The sequence below is a fragment of the Salmo salar genome, chromosome ssa05 (genome assembly GCF_905237065.1).
Source record: "Salmo salar chromosome ssa05, Ssal_v3.1, whole genome shotgun sequence".
NCBI classification, from domain to species: Eukaryota; Metazoa; Chordata; class Actinopteri; order Salmoniformes; family Salmonidae; genus Salmo; species Salmo salar.
In genome coordinates, this window is record NC_059446.1 from 52,287,158 (window position 1) to 52,310,089 (window position 22,932).

The 22,932-nt window shown below is 42.2% G+C and overlaps 2 protein-coding genes and 1 long non-coding RNA gene across 4 annotated transcripts; 2 read left to right on the top strand and 1 right to left on the bottom strand.

The window, feature by feature from the left end:
• Positions 1-2,700: 2,700 nt before the first annotated feature.
• LOC106605088 (C-type lectin domain family 4 member E) lies at positions 2,701-7,635 on the bottom strand. The gene is made up of 6 exons (XM_014200382.2): positions 7,086-7,635; positions 6,298-6,408; positions 4,916-5,047; positions 4,092-4,243; positions 3,896-4,017; positions 2,701-3,525 (listed from the first exon to the last, which is right to left on the bottom strand). Exons 1-6 carry the CDS (start codon positions 7,168-7,170, stop codon positions 3,363-3,365), a joined length of 765 nt encoding a protein of 254 aa, XP_014055857.1. The 5' UTR covers positions 7,171-7,635; the 3' UTR covers positions 2,701-3,362.
• An 870-nt stretch (positions 7,636-8,505) lies between these two features.
• Positions 8,506-13,676, top strand: LOC100136447 (C type lectin receptor B). Of its 2 annotated transcripts, XM_045717669.1 has the most exons (7): positions 8,519-8,602; positions 8,906-9,155; positions 9,697-9,854; positions 10,001-10,122; positions 10,332-10,928; positions 12,930-13,051; positions 13,262-13,676. In XM_045717669.1, exons 1-5 carry the CDS (start codon positions 8,534-8,536, stop codon positions 10,498-10,500), a joined length of 768 nt encoding a protein of 255 aa, XP_045573625.1. In that variant the 5' UTR covers positions 8,519-8,533; the 3' UTR covers positions 10,501-10,928; positions 12,930-13,051; positions 13,262-13,676.
• A 7,087-nt stretch (positions 13,677-20,763) lies between these two features.
• Positions 20,764-22,682, top strand: LOC123743118 (uncharacterized). The gene is made up of 2 exons (XR_006769904.1): positions 20,764-22,058; positions 22,268-22,682. It is a non-coding gene; the product is annotated as an uncharacterized lncRNA (long non-coding RNA).
• The last annotated feature ends 250 nt before the right edge of the window (positions 22,683-22,932 follow it).

Consider the following 22,932-nt stretch of genomic DNA (forward strand, 5'->3'; position numbering starts at 1 on the left):
CGTACATCTAAGTAAGGAATGGATTAAGAATATATACATATACGTCAGAGCGGCATTGGACTAAGATACAGTGGCATAGTATAGAATACAGTATATACATATGAGATGAGTAACGCAAGATACGGAGACATTATTAATGTGGCTAGTGTTTCATTTCCTTAAAGTGGCCAGTGATTCCTAGTCTATGTCTATACGCAGCAGCCTCTGGTGTGCAGGAGATGGCTGTTTAACAGTCAGTGGTGTAGTATAGAATACAACAGGGTATATACATTTGAAATGGGTGATGCAATATGTAAACACAATTAAAAAGTGACTAAGATACCGTAGAATAGTGTGGAGTGCAGTTTATACTGTACATATGAGATGAGAAATGCTAGATACGGAACATTATTGAAGTGGCTAGTGATCCATTTCTAGAAGTGGCCAGTGATTTCTAGTCTATGCCTATAGGCAGCCGCCTCTGATGTGCTAGTGATGGCTGTTTAGCAGTCTGATGGCCTTGAGATAGAAGCTGTTTTTCAGTCTCCCGGTCCCAGTTTTGATGCACCTGTACTGACCTCACCTTCTGGATGATAGCAGGGTGTACAGGCAGTAGCTCGGGTGGTTGATGTCCTTGATGATCTTTTTGGCCTTCCTGTGGCATCGGGTGCTGTAGGTGTCGAGGAGGGCGGGAACACCAGTCTTAACTTCAACAGTGAAGAGGCAACTCCGGGATGCTGGCCTTCTAGGCAGAGTTCCTCTGTCCAGTGTCTGTGTTCTTTTGCCCATCTTAATCTTTTATTTTCATTGGCCAGTCTGAGATATGTCTTTTTCTTTGCAACTCTGCCTAGAAGGCCAGCATCCCGGAGTCGCCTCTTCACTGTTGACGGTGTTTTGCAGGTACTATTTAATGAAGCTGCCAGTTGAGGACTTGTGAGGCGTCTGTTTCTCAAACTAGACACCCTAATGTACTTGTCCTCTTGCTCAGGTGTGCACCGGGGCCTCCCACTCCTCTTTCTATTCTGGTTAGAGCCAGTTTGCGCTGTTCTGTGAAGGGAGTAATGCACAGAGTTGTACAAGATCTTCAGTTTCTTGGCAATTTCTCGGATGGAATAGCCTTCATTTCTCAGAACAAGAATAGACTGACGAGTTGTAGAAGAAAGTTCCTTGTTTCTGGCCATTTGGAGCCTGTAATCGAAACAACAAATGCTGATGCCCCAGATATTCAACTAGTCTAAAGGCCAGTTTTATTGCATCTTTAATCAGAACAACAGTTTTCAGTTGTGCTAACATAATTGCAAAAGGGTTTTCTAATGATCAATTAGCCTTTTAAAAAGATGAACTTGGATTAGCTAACACAACGTGCCATTTGAACACAGGAGTGATGGTTGCTGATAATGGGCCTCTGTACGCCTATGTAGATATTCCATAAAAAATCTGTAGTTTCCAGCTACAATAGTAATTTACAACATTAACAATGTCTACACTGTATTTCTGATCAATTTGATGTTATTTTAATGGACAAAAAAACAGCTTTCCTTTCAAAAACAAGGACATTTTTAATTGACCCCATACTTTTGAACGGTAGTGTACATGGTCCTCAATGAGGAATGCCCTGCCCCCCACTCCTTCCCCATCAGACAGCGCATCACATTTTGCACCTTCTTACACTTTCACACTACTCTCTCAATGTGTTCTGCCCAGGTTGAGTCAAGTGTCAAAGTATACCCCAAGGAACCTGAAGGCCCCCACCCTCTCCAAGTTTCTCCCATATAACCTCAAGCATACCTCATATCCCACCTTCCTCCTAGCAAAATTAAACACTGTCTGAGTTTTCTCTACAGAGAACCTGAATCACCACAATTAAAACTTTTTCAGGATCGGTGGGTTCCCTGCGGGATAGTTGGGCTAACGTAGGCTAATGCGATTAGCATGAGGTTGTAAGTAACAAGAAAATTTCCCAGGACATAGACATATCTGATATTGGCAGAAAGCTTAAATTCTTGTTAATCTAACTGCACTGTCCAATTTACAGTACCTATTAGAGTAAAATAATGCCATGCTATTGTTTGCGGAGAGTGCACAGTTTTGAACATGAAAAGTTATTAATAAACAAATTAGGCACATTTGTGCAGTCTTGATACAACATTTTGAACAGAAATGCAATGATTCATTGGATCAGTCTACAACTTTGCACATACACTGCTGCCATCTAGTGGCCAAAATATAAATTGCACCTGGGCTGGAATAATACATCATGGCCTTTCTCTTGCATTTCAAAGATGATGGTACAATATTTTTTTAACAGTTGTTTTTTTCTTTGTATTATCTTTTACCAGATCTAATGTGTTGTATTCTCCTACATTCCTTTCACAATTCCACAAACTTGAAAGTGTTTCCTTTCAAACGGTACCAAGAATATGCATATCCTTGCTACAGGCAGTTGCATTTTGCTATGTCGTTTTAGGCAAAAATTGGGAAAAAAGGGTCCAATCCTACTGCCCACCACTCTACCTCATCAATTGCTTCCTGTACCTTCCTGACTGTGTATGGCACATTTCTTCCCATCTTTCATAAGGCCCCATCATCTCTAAATAACGACCTACCAATATCCGGCTGTACCTGAGAGTAAACATCATTGATTTTGATTGAGAACAACAGAGGACTACTCACTCTCCCCTGCGGTGTATCGTTATCCACCAGGTAGCTGCCTGATAGAGATTTCATTTGAAAATACAGTTTTATTGACTCTCAGGAATTTATTTTCATGGTTAGTGCAGCAATACAGAATATTTCGGAGATTTATGTACAGGACACATGTAAAAAAAAGCACTCAGATTGCTCAAAAGTATCACAGCAATCAGTTTTGCAAGCAGCAGAGTTGATTAGAGCATCTACCTCCTTGATTGCAGTAACTGATTTACTAAATTGAGTGCATTCATTGAAATTCTCCTTGCAGAAGGTGCCAGATTTGCTAAATGTTTGCATCTGTTATTTTGAGTAGGGAATGAACATTTCATGAAACAAGCTATACCACAAAACTATCTTTATCTCCTCTTGTCCTTCTATATCTTAGCCCTTCTCTTAACCTTTTCTGTCCCGTTTTGTTTCATGGTTTCTGAAAAATACAAAGTAATAAGCACACTTGGCAGTGTAGTTGAGTAAATCTGACCTATAACCTAGTTTAGTTTCCAGTTCTGATGTTTCCAGTAAGAATAATCATTTCACTTTTATAGCGCTTTTCATTGCACTAAAACATCTCAAATCGCTTGAAAGACATAAAAAGGAGAAGCTATTTAAGAAAACATTGCCATTACTCATGAATGCTTGGACGGTAGATCTAGATAATTGGGAAATTCATGGCTTAGTTTAAGTCCTGTGATTCAGTCTAGCCGGATGGCATCCATCTGACAAATGCGTTTGTAGATGTGGTCACACGGTACGTCAAACCAGGTCTGCGAATGGCTGTCCAGGGTGGCACAGTCCTCCCCATGTGATCCTCCTGAGTGATGATTGTCAGGCTCAGAGCTATACTCATCCCAATACCTGAAAGAGAGACAGGGAGAGAGGGAAGGTGAGAGAGAGAAAGAGAGAGACAGAGACAGAGAGAGAGAGAGAGAGAGAGAGAGAGACAGAGAGACAGAGAGACAGAAGGGTGGAGGCAGAGAAAGAGAGAGAGGGTAGGGGAGAGGGAGTAAGCGAGAGGGAGAGAAGTAGAAATTCCAAAAACAAAAGGAGGGAGGTAGTTAGGGAAAGAGGTAGAAAAAGAGGAAACGAGAATAGAATGAAAGAAGAGGAAGAAGGAAAATACAAATTGAGAAAGGGAGCAAGGAAATGAGACAGTGTAGAAAAGTAACTCTTTGCCTCTCATTATAACACATGTGATATTGGATTATTTAGAATGGGCTTCACATACTTATTTGTCAGTGTTGTGTTGTCCACCCATCTCCAATCCCCTTCCTTCTCTATATCTGATAGGCCAATCCAGAAGTGGTAGTCAAACCCGCCAATCCTCCGGGCCTCTTTTTCTAGAGCGTCCTACAAGCAAACAGTTATGGTTACAATGAAGGGAATACACATACACAAATACACACACACATACACTATCTTACATGCTGTTCCTTGCTGTGCAGGATGGTAAGGTGGCTGCCCAGGGAAGTACAACTGTCTCTGCTACTCGGCCAGTCCATCTTGTCATTACTGAAGGAGTAACATTTCTCATCTACATGAATCCAGCCCTCAGGACACTCCCTACACTTCCTTACTGCGAGAAGAGGAGAGGAGAAGAGGAGGAGAACATGAATAGAGAGGGAGAAGAGGAGGATAAGAAGATGAAGAGGTGAAGATGAAAAGGACAAAAAGAGACAGATGAGTGAATATGCATGGGTAATTAATGTCTTATGTATACTTTAAAATATGTAAAATATGTAAAACTGCCTAGGTAAAGAATTGTGAAATTTCCATCACTACTTTTATTTCCCTCACACACTTAAGTTTGACTGTAAAACTGTAAATTATACGTTCATTTGGGGTATTATCAACAGTATGATACTGTGAAACGTTTTACTGCAGCATACTGTAAATTGTGATGCATTGTGGGAACATTTTGTGGGCGGGGAAAGAATTGCTCTTTTTTGAATGGTTCTGCATTTCTGTCCCACACCAAAATCCCTTTGACCACTAGTAGGTGCATGGCATTGTTGTTTCTGGCTCTATTTGTGTTGCACCCTTTAGTGAGAGTGCTGTACCAACTTAACTGTAGTAGTAGTAGTGCCACATCAAGTTAAAATATATAGTTGACAGATGCCTGTAAGTAACTGTTAACTTCACGGCAACCCCTTTACAGTGTACCATTTCTTACGTGAAATAATGTAATAGTGAATGACAGTTGTCTAAAGTATCTATCCACTCTGAATAACACTTAGCCCCCCTTTACCTGTCTTTGAGCAGCTCTGGCCCAGTTTGGAGTAGTCATCACAGAGACGGACATAACGTCCTCGAACTGAGTTCAGCTTCAGGGTCAGAGCTGCTGTCTCCAGGGGAACACTAGGCAACGGCCTGTTAAACACTGAGAGAGAGAGAGAGAGACAGAGAGAGATTGAGAAAGAGAATGAAAAAGAGGAATAGAGACCAAATTGAGAGGTGAGATTGGGACAAATTGGTGTTTCTTTAAAAATTGTGAATGCTTTCAGTCCTGACCCCTCCTGTCTCAGCCTCCAGTATTTATGCTGCAGTAGTTTATGTGTCGGGGGGCTTGGGTCAGTCTGTTATATCTGGAGTATTTCTCCTGTCTTATCCGGTGTCCGGTGAATTTAAGTATGCTCTCTCTAATTCTCTCTCTCTTTTTCTCTCTCTCTCTTTCTCTCTTTCTTTCTCTCTCTTTCTTTCTTTCTTTCTTTCTTTCTTTCTTTCTTTCTTTCTTTCTTTCTTTCTTTCTTTCTTTCTTTCGGTCACTCGGAGGACCTGAGCCCTAGGACCATGCCTCAGGACTACCTGGCCTGATGACTCCTTGCTGTCCCCAGTCCACCTGGCCGTGCTGCTGCTCCAGTTTCAACTGTTTTGCCTGCGGCTATGGAACCCTGACTTGTTCACCGGACGTGCTACCTGTCCCAGACCTGCTGTTTTCAACTCTCTAGAGACAGCAGGAGCGGCAGAGATACTCTGGATCATCGGCTATGAAAAGCCAACTGACATTTACTCCTGAGGTGCTGACCTGTTGCACCCCCGACAACCACTGTGATTATTATTATTTGACCCTGCTGGTCATCTATGAACATTTGAACATCTTGGCCATGTTCTGTTATAATCTCCACCTGGCACAGCCAGAAGAGGACTGGGCACCCCTCATAGCCTGGTTCCTCTCTAGGTTTCTTCCTAGGTTCTGGCCTTTCTAGAGAGTTTTTCCTAGCCACCGTGCTTCTACACCTGCATTGCTTGCTGTTTGGGGTTTTAGGCTGGGTTTCTGTACAGCACTTCGTGACATCATGTAAGAAGGGCTTTATAAGTACATTTGATTGATTGATTGATTGATTGATTGATTGATTGATTGATTGATTGATTGATTGTTATAACTACTGAACAGCCTGGGCTGCCAGACTGAGAGTCCTGGGAGGGAGCATATTTCACAGTTCTGGACTTTTGTTCCTTTTGGATTGCACAACTGCCACAACTATCGTTACCATTCTGCATGCCAAAAAAGGCATGACGAGGAAGAGTGAGGGAGAGGGGTGGTGCTGGGTTGGAGAGAGAGAAAAAGAGACATACAGACAGAGAGAGAGAGAAAGAGAGACAGAGAACGAGAGAGCGATGTTAACTCACAGAGCACGCTCACAGCGATGTTGGCACAGATGGAGGCCAATAGACCAATCAGCAAAAAGAGGGCGGTCTGACCTCTGAGACACTCTGACCCCCTCTTCAGCCCCTGGGCACCTGGTCGGACAGATTACAGCTCAATGCAAAGAGTGACACATTTACATTTACATTTACATTGGAGTCATTTAGCATTTAACTATAGGTACAAAAAATAACCACATATAACAGTCATTGCAAGTCAAACCTTCTTCAAAATAGCATTCATCTGTCAAATCAGTACCAGTAAGAAAAGACAAGTGCGAGTATGACAGGGCATTTTTTTTCACCTTTCATTCACCTTTCATTCACCTTTCATTCACCTTTCATTCACCTTTCATGCTTCAGAAGTTTTTCCTGCCCAGACAAGTCCTTTGACTATGAACAATACCACTGTAATCTATCTGTAACTGCCTACAATTTTACAGTGGGCTAACATGGAACCATAACATTGTAAAAAGGTGACAATCACTTCAAAAATATTTAAAATGATTTAGTTCTAAAGGATTCCAAAGGAACAGATGATAGCCAATAAACTGAAAGACTATCTGTAAAACTCACACTGACTATTCCCCAAAGAGATACCATGTCCTTAGAGTTATGGTCAATCTCACACTTATGCACGTACGTTAGTACGCATGCATGCACACACACACACACACACACACACACACACACACACACACACACACACACACACACACACACTCACACACGCACGCACACACTCACATACACACACGCACACACACACTTACTGTGGTTGTTTAGGATAGGCTTGTTTCCTCTGGAGGATATATCCTCCGTAAACTCGTGTAGACTGGTATAGTTCTCTACCTCCATGATTGAAATTTCAGTTCTTCACCAGCTCTTCTCACCACAATCACTATTTAACTTACTTATACCAACTATTGCAGAATCTCCCGACTTTGTAACTAACTGTAAATGAAGTCACTGCCGGGGATAAAGTTTGTAATTCCAAACAGCCGAGGTGGGAGTTGATTTCGCAATTCTGTTCCATCAACTTGTTTTCTCAGTATTTATTGTTCTTCCTCCAGAAATTCACTGGCAGTTCTTTTAGTATTGCATCAAACCTGCTTGCTCTTGGTCTCTCTCTGGCTCTGTCGCTCTTTCTCTCCTTTTGCTCTCTCTCTCTTTGTTTGGATAAATGCTGAATCTGGCCAGAAGGACTGTGTGTAGGGGGATGAGGCAGGAGAGCGTGTGAGTGTCAGTGTGTGTGTGTGTGTGTGTGTTTTTGAACAAAAACTCTCAAGGAATTGGAACTGAGACAGGAGTCTGGCGGGAACTGGAAGGAGGGTCCATCATACTGTGTGTTTGTATGGAAAGTACTGGATTTAGGAAATAACATAATCATGCTGTGAAGTAACGTCTTTGACTCTGTTTCTCTATGTGATTTGGTGTGTTAGAATCTGGCCAAAATGACTCTGTAACGTGCTAGTGAACTGGAGCCTGGGGGAACGAGAGCATGCCAAGTTAAACAACTAGACATCTTACGGGAAGAGGTTGGGCAGCATGCTGTGTATGTCTTTCTGTGTGTGTGTGTGTGTGTGTGTGTGTGTGTGTGTGTGTGTGTGTGTGTGTGTGTGTGTGTGTGTGTGTGTGTGTGTGTGTGTGTGTGTGTGTGTGTGTGTGTGTGTGTGTGTGTGTGTGTGTGTGTGTGCGCGTGTGTGTTTGCATATTAGATTTGATGCAGCTGCTCATTTGTGAAAACAAAACAAGTAAACCCATGCTGTTACAGGGCGTTCGGCTTAAAGTGCAATGTCATGCTTTTGTTGTAAACCTCTCTGTCAACCTCATGAAAACGCACCGTCCACGTTTAGTGACAGAGAGAGAACTTTGATCGCTCAGACCATTGGCAAATAATGTTCAAACTCTGTGACAAGTCCAATTCCTTCGGTAGCATTTGTTTGTTCACATTTTCCATTTGTTTGTTCACTGAGACTATTGATCCAACTCTGCATGGCCAGCTGGGTTTAATTACATTACAGATTTTCTGTTATTGCACCACATCTATTGCTCCACTTCTCCCATTCAAATCTGTCTCAGGTCCAGCAAAACGTTATTTCCACAATTTGTACTTTCCAACCAATCCAGCCTTCACTCACAAACACACGCCGCGACGGTATATAACACCAACTCTGAGTGGAAAGAGAGACACATTCGATTTATGAACGGTTAACTGATCATGTACCAGTGTCATTACACAGGGAACATGGAGAACTACCGTTCTAAGCAAGGTAAAATAAACTTTTCGGTCTACACCACTGTGTGTGTGTGTGTGTGTGTGTGTGCATGCATGCGTACTAACGTACGTGCATAAGTGTGAGATTGTGTGAATGTGTGTGCGTATTTGTGTGTATCAAATTTGGGCTAGTCACTTTGTTACAATATTTAGGTTAATTTAAATGACTTATAAAAAATACATCCTGTATGTAGAACTGTTGCTGGAATATGAATTGTCACCTCAATTCTTGTCAGGTTCAACTGTCATCTGACTGACATGTACAGTATACTGCATAATATAACTCTGAGCTCTCTCTCTGATCAATCCAATCAGGTTCCCAGGGGGGGGAAGAAGTGGGCAGGACTTCTGACGTGTCAGACCATCCTCCTTGTGCTGATTGGCCTCTTGGTATCCATCAGCACCAATCAGGCAGCTGCAGAGCCCCTGTCAAATGCCACTCAACATGGGGAGACCCCTGAGGAAGAGTTGGCCTCCCTGAGGTTGAATCTGAGGACTGTGCTGCATCACTACAGCCACCTACGTGATAACTACGCCAGCCTGGCACAAAACTGCTCTGCCACAGGTTAGCACTAGCCAGAAAACTCTGTGTACGTGTTTGAGAATAACTCCATTGCCACCAGACGGCACAGAATCACTGATGGACAAATGACTGATCTCCTAAATAACTGCTCATTATGTGATCGTGAGTAGTGCTTCTTGTTTAAACGTACCCCATCAAATATGCTGTATACTGTATGTTCCCAGATGGTCAGGACAGGGCCAGGAGGTCACACGGTCAGGTTCATGTGATTAGTGGCCCTAATAACATTCCCCAATCTATGGCTCTACATTCCCCTACCTCTTTTATCAAGTTCTCTGAATATTTCCATAATGTATTGCAGCAACATTGTCATAAATCTAGGGCCATTCCACCTTTGACACAGGACATGAACCCACAGCTGGGTATAATAAATACTATATCTATCATACAGTACAAAGGTAGAATTATATCCAAATTTCTTTCTTTCTCTCTCTCTGTTTTTCTTTCTTTCTCTCCCTCTCTCTCTCTCTTTCTTTCTCTATCTCTATCTCTCTCTCTCCATCTCTCTCTCTCTGGTTTATAGTGGTGAATTTCACAGACTGTCCTAAGGGGTGGCTTCATGAACTGGTAAATGAAAAATGTTACTACTTCAGTAATGACAAGATGGACTGGCCGAGCAGCAGAGACAATTGTACATCAATGGGCGGCCACCTTAGCATCCTGCACAGCAAGAACACGCATGTAAGAAACTGTGTGTGTGTGTGTGTGTGTGTGTGTGTGTGTGTGTGTGTGTGTGTGTGTGTGTGTGTGTGTGTGTGTGTGTGTGTGTGTGTGTGTGTGTGTGTGTGTGTGTGTTCTTCTCATCGTAACCACATGTTTGTTTATAGGAAGCCCTGGAAAAAGAGGCAAATAGGATTGGTGGGTTTAATAACTACTTCTGGATCGGCCTATCAGACAGAGAGCTGGAGGGGGACTGGAGATGGGTGGACAACACAACGCTCACAAAAACGTATGTAGGGTCTGCAACCCATTCAACAATCTCAACATGACACGTACAACATTGACTCAAAATATCTCAGTTGCTCAAATCCTTTTTTCTCCACTATTTGTCCGCTCATTTTGACTTTTTGTTTTCTGTCTTATCTCTCTCCCTCTCTGTGACTTCAATTCCATCCTACCCGTCATATGTTCTTTCCCCCTACCTCCCTTACCCTATAGCTTCTGGAAACAGTTCAGTTTGGAGCCTGATAACAACATCTCCGGTGGGGTTGAAGGGGAGGACTGTGTGGTCATGGAGAGTAACACTCATGCCTGGTCCGACGTGCCCTGTGACTTTACCTACCGCCGCATCTGTCAAATGGATGCCATCCCCATTACTTCCCCTTGAATCAGCGGGTGAACGACACCGCTGACCATGAAATTAACTTAGAGTGGCAGGGATTCAATAGAAGGCGCATTGCAGGGTTGCACTGTTGACAATGTGCATTTCTACAACGTGCATTGGATTGAATCCCAGTCGCGGTATGTATAATCAGTCAAAACAAATGAAGAAGTGACAGTTGGTATCTACTTGTGTTGGTGTCTACTCACCACTGAAGGTATTTCAATAAAGCTGCCAGTCAGTCACCCATCAGCCACTGCTTGTTTTTTACTCTGTTTAATTCAATCATTTAAACACAATCGAACGTTTTACTTTACAGTCCTATAACACAACAACAATAACCCCTGTATTTTCTCTGTTACTAATTCAAACAATTCAGCAAAACTTTGGAACGAGCCTGATCACGCAGCAGTCTGCTCACACCACCTGGAACCGTAAGAAACTATAGTATTAAGATGCTATCCCATTCTCTTAAATATTCGGTAAATAATGGACTCTAAAACAAATTGCTATGCAATATCCACTGAGTATACCAAACATTTGGAACGCCTTCCTAGTATTGAGTTGCACCCCCTCAGAACAGCCTCAACTTGTCGTGACATGGACTCTACAAGGTGTCGAAAAGCGCTCCACAGGGATGCTTGCTCATGTTGACTCCAATGATTCCCACAGTTTGGCTGGATGTCCTTTGGGTGGTGGACCATTCTTGATATCAATGGCGGTCGGTGCCGTTTAAGATGAGGGAGGATGATTATTTTTTTATAAGCATGGCCTTACTTCTATTACAGCATATTGGATGACTGTCATTCATATTCCATTCACCCAGCTCAAGGTAACATTGATAGGTTTAGGCTACCACATGATCCTCAAATTCTCCCTGTACCCATCATGAGGTTGCTACAACAGGTCGAGATCATATTTGTTAATCAAGGTGACAGACAGTGGCACATTCAATACCGCCTTGCACACTCTTGTCTGCATCTAGCTGATATAGGGTGTAATCATTAGTCCAACAGTTGCAAATGAGAGTTTCTATTGGACGAACTCAAGTATGTTTATCCCTGTTTCGTTCTGTTTGCTTCCATTTAAGAAACGTTTTTCAGAATCAGCGGAATTAATTCACCCCTGATCACACGCAAACACAGTTCACTTTCATAGCAGCCACATAAAAACAGCATGATCACTCTGCGCGTTATATATATATATACATATATATATATAACTCCTTCTCGGGACTATCTACGCGCTCTCCTCCCCTTCGCTCGTGGACTTCAGTGCACAACACATCAGCTGTCTGTGACCAGGCAAAAAAACCAAAGCTAGGAAGACAGAAGCTAGCTGTCCTCCGGCTACACCATGGTGCTACCCTACAGAGTGCTGCTGAGGCTACTGTAGACCTTCCTTGCAGAACAGTGCGTTTTAATCAACTATTTGGTGACATGAATATATTTAGTATAGTTTTATCTAAAAAGGATAATTTAAAAAAAATGTTTCACTATTTTTATTTTTAGGAAATTCACTCAGGAGGATGGTCCTCCCCTTCCTCCTCTGAGGAGCCTCCACTGCGATACACATAGGAAACGGTTGACCGTGACAAACCCAGGAGTGTTGCAGTTCTTGACACAAACCGGTGTGCCTGGCACCTACTACCATACCCCGTTCAAAGGCACTTACATTTTGTGTCTTGCCCATTCAGCATCTGAATGGCACATGTACACAACCCATGGTGGATTTAACAAGTGACATCAATAAGGGGTCATAGCTTTCACCTGGATTAACCTGGTCAGTCTATATCATGGAAAGAGCACGTGTTCTTAATGTTTTGTAAGCTCAGTGTACAGTAATACAAAAGTGACAGTAGCTATACATATTTATATACAGTATTTGTTCAATTGTAGCTCAATCATAGGTCATAAAGCATGACAATATACACTTGTGAAATCTATTATCAAATATCACATGAAAACATCTTCTTTCTTGCTTCTATTGTCCTTTTGGTTTTTCTTTTTATCAGAATAGAATAGTTAAGACAAAATAGTAGAGACATTGTCCATTGACAGGGATTCCTGTCTGTACGATATCTCTAGTTTCTGTAGAATCCTTTTGGTGTGGGGCTGTAACAGAGGAAAACAGAATGGTTAGCACTGTATATAACCATTCTCACACAGTATTTCTCAAATATGGGAGGTGCAACAGATAGCCCAAGTCAACAAAAATGTAGTGGGCAAGAGAGGCAAAAAACGTTTAGGCTTCTACCTTGAACATGCATCACCTTGAACAACTCTGCACATTCAAGGCCAATACACAGACTTTGGGGGGGTGTGTGTGTGTGTGTGTGTGTGTGTGTGTGTGTGTGTGTGTGTGTGTGTGTGTGTGTGTGTGTGTGTGTGTGTGTGTGTGTGTTCTTCTCATCGTAACCACATGTTTGTTTATAGGAAGCCCTGGAAAAAGAGGCAAATAGGATTGGTGGGTTTAATAACTACTTCTGGATCGGCCTATCAGACAGAGAGCTGGAGGGGGACTGGAGATGGGTGGACAACACAACGCTCACAAAAACGTATGTAGGGTCTGCAACCCATTCAACAATCTCAACATGACACGTACAACATTGACTCAAAATATCTCAGTTGCTCAAATCCTCTTTTCTCCACTATTTGTCCGCTCATTTTGACTTTTTGTTTTCTGTCTTATCTCTCTCCCTCTCTGTGACTTCAATTCCATCCTACCCGTCATATGTTCTTTCCCCCTACCTCCCTTAACCCTATAGCTTCTGGAAACAGTTCAGTTTGGAGCCTGATAACAACATCTCCGGTGGGGTTGAAGGGGAGGACTGTGTGGTCATGGAGAGTAACACTCATGTGTGGTCCGACGTGCCCTGTGACTTTACCTACCGCCGCATCTGTCAAATGGATGCCATCCCCATTACTTCCCCTTGAATCAGCGGGTGAACGACACCGCTGACCATGAAATTAACTTAGAGTGGCAGGGATTCAATAGAAGGCGCATTGCAGGGTTGCACTGTTGACAATGTGCATTTCTACAACGTGCATTGGATTGAATCCCAGTCGCGGTATGTATAATCAGTCAAAACAAATGAAGAAGTGACAGTTGGTATCTACTTGTGTTGGTGTCTACTCACCACTGAAGGTATTTCAATAAAGCTGCCAGTCAGTCACCCATCAGCCACTGCTTGTTTTTTACTCTGTTTAATTCAATCATTTAAACACAATCGAACGTTTTACTTTACAGTCCTATAACACAACAACAATAACCCCTGTATTTTCTCTGTTACTAATTCAAACAATTCAGCAAAACTTTGGAACGAGCCTGATCACGCAGCAGTCTGCTCACACCACCTGGAACCGTAAGAAACTATAGTATTAAGATGCTATCCCATTCTCTTAAATATTCGGTAAATAATGGACTCTAAAACAAATTGCTATGCAATATCCACTGAGTATACCAAACATTTGGAACGCCTTCCTAGTATTGAGTTGCACCCCCTCAGAACAGCCTCAACTTGTCGTGACATGGACTCTACAAGGTGTCGAAAAAGCGCTCCACAGGGATGCTTGCTCATGTTGACTCCAATGATTCCCACAGTTTGGCTGGATGTCCTTTGGGTGGTGGACCATTCTTGATATCAATGGCGGTCGGTGCCGTTTAAGATGAGGGAGGATGATTATTTTTTTATAAGCATGGCCTTACTTCTATTACAGCATATTGGATGACTGTCATTCATATTCCATTCACCCAGCTCAAGGTAACATTGATAGGTTTAGGCTACTACATGATCCTCAAATTCTCCCTGTACCCATCATGAGGTTGCTACAACAGGTCGAGATCATATTTGTTAATCAAGGTGACAGACAGTGGCACATTCAATACCGCCTTGCACACTCTTGTCTGCATCTAGCTGATATAGGGTGTAATCATTAGTCCAACAGTTGCAAATGAGAGTTTCTATTGGACGAACTCAAGTATGTTTATCCCTGTTTCGTTCTGTTTGCTTCCATTTAAGAAACGTTTTTCAGAATCAGCGGAATGAATTCACCCCTGATCACACGCAAACACAGTTCACTTTCATAGCAGCCACATAAAAACAGCATGATCACTCTGCGCGTTATATATATATATATATATATATATATATATATTTACATAACTCCTTCTCGGGACTATCTACGCGCTCTCCTCCCCTTCGCTCGTGGACTTCAGTGCACAACACATCAGCTGTCTGTGACCAGGCAAAAAAAACCAAGCTAGGAAGACAGAAGCTAGCTGTCCTCCGGCTACACCATGGTGCTACCCTACAGAGTGCTGCTGAGGCTACTGTAGACCTTCCTTGCAGAACAGTGCGTTTTAATCAACTATTTGGTGACATGAATATATTTAGTATAGTTTTATCTAAAAAGGATCATTTAAAAAAAATGTTTCACTATTTTTATTTTTAGGAAATTCACTCAGGAGGATGGTCCTCCCCTTCCTCCTCTGAGGAGCCTCCACTGCGATACACATAGGAAACGGTTGACCGTGACAAACCCAGGAGTGTTGCAGTTCTTGACACAAACCGGTGTGCCTGGCACCTACTACCATACCCCGTTCAAAGGCACTTACATTTTGTGTCTTGCCCATTCAGCATCTGAATGGCACATGTACACAACCCATGGTGGATTTAACAAGTGACATCAATAAGGGGTCATAGCTTTCACCTGGATTAACCTGGTCAGTCTATATCATGGAAAGAGCACGTGTTCTTAATGTTTTGTAAGCTCAGTGTACAGTAATACAAAAGTGACAGTAGCTATACATATTTATATACAGTATTTGTTCAATTGTAGCTCAATCATAGGTCATAAAGCATGACAATATACACTTGTGAAATCTATTATCAAATATCACATGAAAACATCTTCTTTCTTGCTTCTTTTGTCCTTTTGGTTTTTCTTTTTATCAGAATAGAATAGTTAAGACAAAATAGTAGAGACATTGTCCATTGACAGGGATTCCTGTCTGTACGATATCTCTAGTTTCTGTAGAATCCTTTTGGTGTGGGGCTGTAACAGAGGAAAACAGAATGGTTAGCACTGTATATAACCATTCTCACACAGTATTTCTCAAATATGGGAGGTGCAACAGATAGCCCAAGTCAACAAAAATGTAGTGGGCAAGAGAGGCAAAAAACGTTTAGGCTTCTACCTTGAACATGCATCACCTTGAACAACTCTGCACATTCAAGGCCAATACACAGACTTTTGTGTGTGTGTGTGTGTGTGTGTGTGTGTGTGTGTGTGTGTGTGTGTGTGTGTGTGTGTGTGTGTGTGTGTGTGTGTGTGTGTGTGTGTGTGTGTGTGTGTGTGTGTGTGTGTGTGTGTGTGTGTGTTGTTCTTCTCATCGTAACCACATGTTTGTTTATAGGAAGCCTTGGAAAAAGAGGCAAATAGGATTGGTGGGTTTAATAACTACTTCTGGATCGGCCTATCAGACAGAGAGCTGGAGGGGGACTGGAGATGGGTGGACAACACAACGCTCACAAAAACGAATGTAGGGTCTGCAACCCATTCAACAATCTCAACATGACACGTACAACATTGACTCAAAATATCTCAGTTGCTCAAATCCTCTTTTCTCCACTATTTGTCCGCTCATTTTGACTTTTTGTTTTCTGTCTTATCTCTCTCCCTCTCTGTGACTTCAATTCCATCCTACCCGTCATATGTTCTTTCCCCCTACCTCCCTTTCCCTATAGCTTCTGGAAACAGTTCAGTTTGGAGCCTGATAACAACATCTCCGGTGGGGTTGAAGGGGAGGACTGTGTGGTCATGGAGAGTAACACTCATGCCTGGTCCGACGTGCCCTGTGACTTTACCTACCGCCGCATCTGTCAAATGGATGCCATCCCCATTACTTCCCCTTGAATCAGCGGGTGAAACGACACCGCTGACCATGAAATTAACTTAGAGTGGCAGGGATTCAATAGAAGGCGCATTGCAGGGTTGCACTGTTGACAATGTGCATTTCTACAACGTGCATTGGATTGAATCCCAGTCGCGGTATGTATAATCAGTCAAAACAAATGAAGAAGTGACAGTTGGTATCTACTTGTGTTGGTGTCTACTCACCACTGAAGGTATTTCAATAAAGCTGCCAGTCAGTCACCCATCAGCCACTGCTTGTTTTTTACTCTGTTTAATTCAATCATTTAAACACAATCGAACGTTTTACTTTACAGTCCTATAACACAACAACAATAACCCCTGTATTTTCTCTGTTACTAATTCAAACAATTCAGCAAAACTTTGGAACGAGCCTGATCACGCAGCAGTCTGCTCACACCACCTGGAACCGTAAGAAACTATAGTATTAAGATGCTATCCCATTCTCTTAAATATTCGGTAAATAATGGACTCTAAAACAAATTGCTATGCAATATCCACTGAGTATACCAAACATTTGGAACGCCTTCCTAGTATTGAGTTGCACCCCCTCAGAACAGCCTCAACTTGTCGTGACATGGACTCTACAAGGTGTCGAAAAGCGCTCCACAGGGATGCTTGCTCATGTTGACTCCAATGATTCCCACAGTTTGGCTGGATGTCCTTTGGGTGGTGGACCATTCTTGATATCAATGGCGGTCGGTGCCGTTTAAGATGAGGGAGGATGATTATTTTTTTATAAGCATGGCCTTACTTCTATTACAGCATATTGGATGACTGTCATTCATATTCCATTCACCCAGCTCAAGGTAACATTGATAGGTTTAGGCTACTACATGATCCTCAAATTCTCCCTGTACCCATCATGAGGTTGCTACAACAGGTCGAGATCATATTTGTTAATCAAGGTGACAGACAGTGGCACATTCAATACCGCCTTGCACACTCTTGTCTGCATCTAGCTGATATAGGGTGTAATCATTAGTCCAACAGTTGCAAATTAGAGTTTCTATTGGACGAACTCAAGTATGTTTATTCCTGTTTCGTTCTGTTTGCTTCCATTTAAGAAACGTTTTTCAGAATCAGCGGAATGAATTCACCCCTGATCACACGCAAACACAGTTCACTTTCATAGCAGCCACATAAAAACAGCATGATCACTCTGCGCGTTATATATATATATATATATATATATATATATATATATATATATATATATATATATTACATAACTCCTTCTCGGGACTATCTACGCGCTCTCCTCCCCTTCGCTCGTGGACTTCAGTGCACAACACATCAGCTGTCTGTGACCAGGCAAAAAACCAAAGCTAGGAAGACAGAAGCTAGCTGTCCTCCGGCTACACCATGGTGCTACCCTACAGAGTGCTGCTGAGGCTACTGTAGACCTTCCTTGCAGAACAGTGTGTTTTAATCAACTATTTGGTGACATGAATATATTTAGTATAGTTTTATCTAAAAAGGATAATTTAAAAAAATGTTTCACTATTTTTATTTTTAGGAAATTCACTCAGGAGGATGGTCCTCCCCTTCCTCCTCTGAGGAGCCTCCACTGCGATACACATAGGAAACGGTTGACCGTGACAAACCCAGGAGTGTTGCAGTTCTTGACACAAACCGGTGTGCCTGGCACCTACTACCATACCCCGTTCAAAGGCACTTACATTTTGTGTCTTGCCCATTCAGCATCTGAATGGCACATGTACACAACCCATGGTGGATTTAACAAGTGACATCAATAAGGGGTCATAGCTTTCACCTGGATTAACCTGGTCAGTCTATATCATGGAAAGAGCACGTGTTCTTAATGTTTTGTAAGCTCAGTGTACAGTAATACAAAAGTGACAGTAGCTATACATATTTATATACAGTATTTGTTCAATTGTAGCTCAATCATAGGTCATAAAGCATGACAATATACACTTGTGAAATCTATTATCAAATATCACATGAAAACATCTTCTTTCTTGCTTCTTTTGTCCTTTTGGTTTTTCTTTTTATCAGAATAGAATAGTTAAGACAAAATAGTAGAGACATTGTCCATTGACAGGGATTCCTGTCTGTACGATATCTCTAGTTTCTGTAGAATCCTTTTGGTGTGGGGCTGTAACAGAGGAAAACAGAATGGTTAGCACTGTATATAACCATTCTCACACAGTATTTCTCAAATATGGGAGGTGCAACAGATAGCCCAAGTCAACAAAAATGTAGTGGGCAAGAGAGGCAAAAAACGTTTAGGCTTCTACCTTGAACATGCATCACCTTGAACAACTCTGCACATTCAAGGCCAATACACAGACTTTTGTGTGTGTGTGTGTGTGTGTGTGTGTGTGTGTGTGTGTGTGTGTGTGTGTGTGTGTGTGTGTGTGTGTGTGTGTGTGTGTGTGTGTGTGTGTGTGTGTGTGTGTGTGTGTGTGTGTGTGTGTGTGTTCTTCTCATCGTAACCACATGTTTGTTTATAGGAAGCCTTGGAAAAAGAGGCAAATAGGATTGGTGGGTTTAATAACTACTTCTGGATCGGCCTATCAGACAGAGAGCTGGAGGGGGACTGGAGATGGGTGGACAACACAACGCTCACAAAAACGAATGTAGGGTCTGCAACCCATTCAACAATCTCAACATGACACGTACAACATTGACTCAAAATATCTCAGTTGCTCAAATCCTCTTTTCTCCACTATTTGTCCGCTCATTTTGACTTTTTGTTTTCTGTCTTATCTCTCTCCCTCTCTGTGACTTCAATTCCATCCTACCCGTCATATGTTCTTTCCCCCCTACCTCCCTTTCCCTATAGCTTCTGGAAACAGTTCAGTTTGGAGCCTGATAACAACATCTCCGGTGGGGTTGAAGGGGAGGACTGTGTGGTCATGGAGAGTAACACTCATGCCTGGTCCGACGTGCCCTGTGACTTTACCTACCGCCGCATCTGTCAAATGGATGCCATCCCCATTACTTCCCCTTGAATCAGCGGGTGAACGACACCGCTGACCATGAAATTAACTTAGAGTGGCAGGGATTCAATAGAAGGCGCATTGCAGGGTTGCACTGTTGACAATGTGCATTTCTACAACGTGCATTGGATTGAATCCCAGTCGCGGTATGTATAATCAGTCAAAACAAATGAAGAAGTGACAGTTGGTATCTACTTGTGTTGGTGTCTACTCACCACTGAAGGTATTTCAATAAAGCTGCCAGTCAGTCACCCATCAGCCACTGCTTGTTTTTTACTCTGTTTAATTCAATCATTTAAACACAATCGAACGTTTTACTTTACAGTCCTATAACACAACAACAATAACCCCTGTATTTTCTCTGTTACTAATTCAAACAATTCAGCAAAACTTTGGAACGAGCCTGAACACGCAGCAGTCTGCTCACACCACCTGGAACCGTAAGAAACTATAGTATTAAGATGCTATCCCATTCTCTTAAATATTCGGTAAATAATGGACTCTAAAACAAATTGCTATGCAATATCCACTGAGTATACCAAACATTTGGAACGCCTTCCTAGTATTGAGTTGCACCCCCTCAGAACAGCCTCAACTTGTCGTGACATGGACTCTACAAGGTGTCGAAAAGCGCTCCACAGGGATGCTTGCTCATGTTGACTCCAATGATTCCCACAGTTTGGCTGGATGTCCTTTGGGTGGTGGACCATTCTTGATATCAATGGCGGTCGGTGCCGTTTAAGATGAGGGAGGATGATTATTTTTTTATAAGCATGGCCTTACTTCTATTACAGCATATTGGATGACTGTCATTCATATTCCATTCACCCAGCTCAAGGTAACATTGATAGGTTTAGGCTACTACATGATCCTCAAATTCTCCCTGTACCCATCATGAGGTTGCTACAACAGGTCGAGATCATATTTGTTAATCAAGGTGACAGACAGTGGCACATTCAATACCGCCTTGCACACTCTTGTCTGCATCTAGCTGATATAGGGTGTAATCATTAGTCCAACAGTTGCAAATGAGAGTTTCTATTGGACGAACTCAAGTATGTTTATTCCTGTTTCGTTCTGTTTGCTTCCATTTAAGAAACGTTTTTCAGAATCAGCGGAATGAATTCACCCCTGATCACACGCAAACACAGTTCACTTTCATAGCAGCCACATAAAAACAGCATGATCACTCTGCGCGTTATATATATATATATATATATATATATATATATATATATATATATATATATATATATATATATATATTTACATAACTCCTTCTCGGGACTATCTACGCGCTCTCCTCCCCTTCGCTCGTGGACTTCAGTGCACAACACATCAGCTGTCTGTGACCAGGCAAAAAACCAAAGCTAGGAAGACAGAAGCTAGCTGTCCTCCGGCTACACCATGGTGCTACCCTACAGAGTGCTGCTGAGGCTACTGTAGACCTTCCTTGCAGAACAGTGCGTTTTAATCAACTATTTGGTGACATGAATATATTTAGTATAGTTTTATCTAAAAAGGATAATTAAAAAAAAATGTTTCACTATTTTTATTTTTAGGAAATTCACTCAGGAGGATGGTCCTCCCCTTCCTCCTCTGAGGAGCCTCCACTGCGATACACATAGGAAACGGTTGACCGTGACAAACCCAGGAGTGTTGCAGTTCTTGACACAAACCGGTGTGCCTGGCACCTACTACCATACCCCGTTCAAAGGCACTTACATTTTGTGTCTTGCCCATTCAGCATCTGAATGGCACATGTACACAACCCATGGTGGATTTAACAAGTGACATCAATAAGGGGTCATAGCTTTCACCTGGATTAACCTGGTCAGTCTATATCATGGAAAGAGCACGTGTTCTTAATGTTTTGTAAGCTCAGTGTACAGTAATACAAAAGTGACAGTAGCTATACATATTTATATACAGTATTTGTTCAATTGTAGCTCAATCATAGGTCATAAAGCATGACAATATACACTTGTGAAATCTATTATCAAATATCACATGAAAACATCTTCTTTCTTGCTTCTTTTGTCCTTTTGGTTTTTCTTTTTATCAGAATAGAATAGTTAAGACAAAATAGTAGAGACATTGTCCATTGACAGGGATTCCTGTCTGTACGATATCTCTAGTTTCTGTAGAATCCTTTTGGTGTGGGGCTGTAACAGAGGAAAACAGAATGGTTAGCACTGTATATAACCATTCTCACACAGTATTTCTCAAATATGGGAGGTGCAACAGATAGCCCAAGTCAACAAAAATGTAGTGGGCAAGAGAGGCAAAAAACGTTTAGGCTTCTACCTTGAACATGCATCACCTTGAACAACTCTGCACATTCAAGGCCAATACACAGACTTTTGTGTGTGTGTGTGTGTGTGTGTGTGTGTGTGTGTGTGTGTGTGTGTGTGTGTGTGTGTGTGTGTGTGTGTGTGTGTGTGTGTGTGTGTGTGTGTGTGTGTGTGTGTGTGTGTGTGTGTGTGTGTGTGTGTGTGTGTGTGTTCTTCTCATCGTAACCACATGTTTGTTTATAGGAAGCCCTGGAAAAAGAGGCAAATAGGATTGGTGGGTTTAATAACTACTTCTGGATCGGCCTATCAGACAGAGAGCTGGAGGGGGACTGGAGATGGGTGGACAACACAACGCTCACAAAAACGTATGTAGGGTCTGCAACCCATTCAACAATCTCAACATGACACGTACAACATTGACTCAAAATATCTCAGTTGCTCAAATCCTTTTTTCTCCACTATTTGTCCGCTCATTTTGACTTTTTGTTTTCTGTCTTATCTCTCTCCCTCTCTGTGACTTCAATTCCATCCTACCCGTCACATGTTCTTTCCCCCTACCTCCCTTTCCCTATAGCTTCTGGAAACAGTTCAGTTTGGAGCCTGATAACAACATCTCCGGTGGGGTTGAAGGGGAGGACTGTGTGGTCATGGAGAGTAACACTCATGTGTGGTCCGACGTGCCCTGTGACTTTACCTACCGCCGCATCTGTCAAATGGATGCCATCCCCATTACTTCCCCTTGAATCAGCGGGTGAAAGACACCGCTGACCATGAAATTAACTTAGAGTGGCAGGGATTCAATAGAAGGCGCATTGCAGGGTTGCACTGTTGACAATGTGCATTTCTACAACGTGCATTGGATTGAATCCCAGTCGCGGTATGTATAATCAGTCAAAACAAATGAAGAAGTGACAGTTGGTATCTACTTGTGTTGGTGTCTACTCACCACTGAAGGTATTTCAATAAAGCTGCCAGTCAGTCACCCATCAGCCACTGCTTGTTTTTTACTCTGTTTAATTCAATCATTTAAACACAATCGAACGTTTTACTTTACAGTCCTATAACACAACAACAATAACCCCTGTATTTTCTCTGTTACTAATTCAAACAATTCAGCAAAACTTTGGAACGAGCCTGATCACGCAGCAGTCTGCTCACACCACCTGGAACCGTAAGAAACTATAGTATTAAGATGCTATCCCATTCTCTTAAATATTCGGTAAATAATGGACTCTAAAA

Excerpts from the sequence above, each read along its gene's own strand:
- LOC106605088 (XM_014200382.2), bottom strand. The coding sequence starts at position 7,170 with ATGGAGGTAGAGAACTATACCAGTCTACACGAGTTTACGGAGGATATA. Across the intron at positions 6,409-7,085 it reads GCCTATCCTAAACAACCACA|GTGCCCAGGGGCTGAAGAGG; the intron begins GTAAGTGTGTGT and ends CTGTCCGACCAG. Across the intron at positions 3,526-3,895 it reads AACACAACACTGACAAATAA|GTATTGGGATGAGTATAGCT; the intron begins GTATGTGAAGCC and ends TCTCTCTTTCAG.
- LOC100136447 (XM_045717669.1), top strand. The coding sequence starts at position 8,534 with ATGTACCAGTGTCATTACACAGGGAACATGGAGAACTACCGTTCTAAG. Across the intron at positions 9,855-10,000 it reads TGCACAGCAAGAACACGCAT|GAAGCCCTGGAAAAAGAGGC; the intron begins GTAAGAAACTGT and ends GTTTGTTTATAG. Across the intron at positions 10,123-10,331 it reads AACACAACGCTCACAAAAAC|CTTCTGGAAACAGTTCAGTT; the intron begins GTATGTAGGGTC and ends CTTACCCTATAG.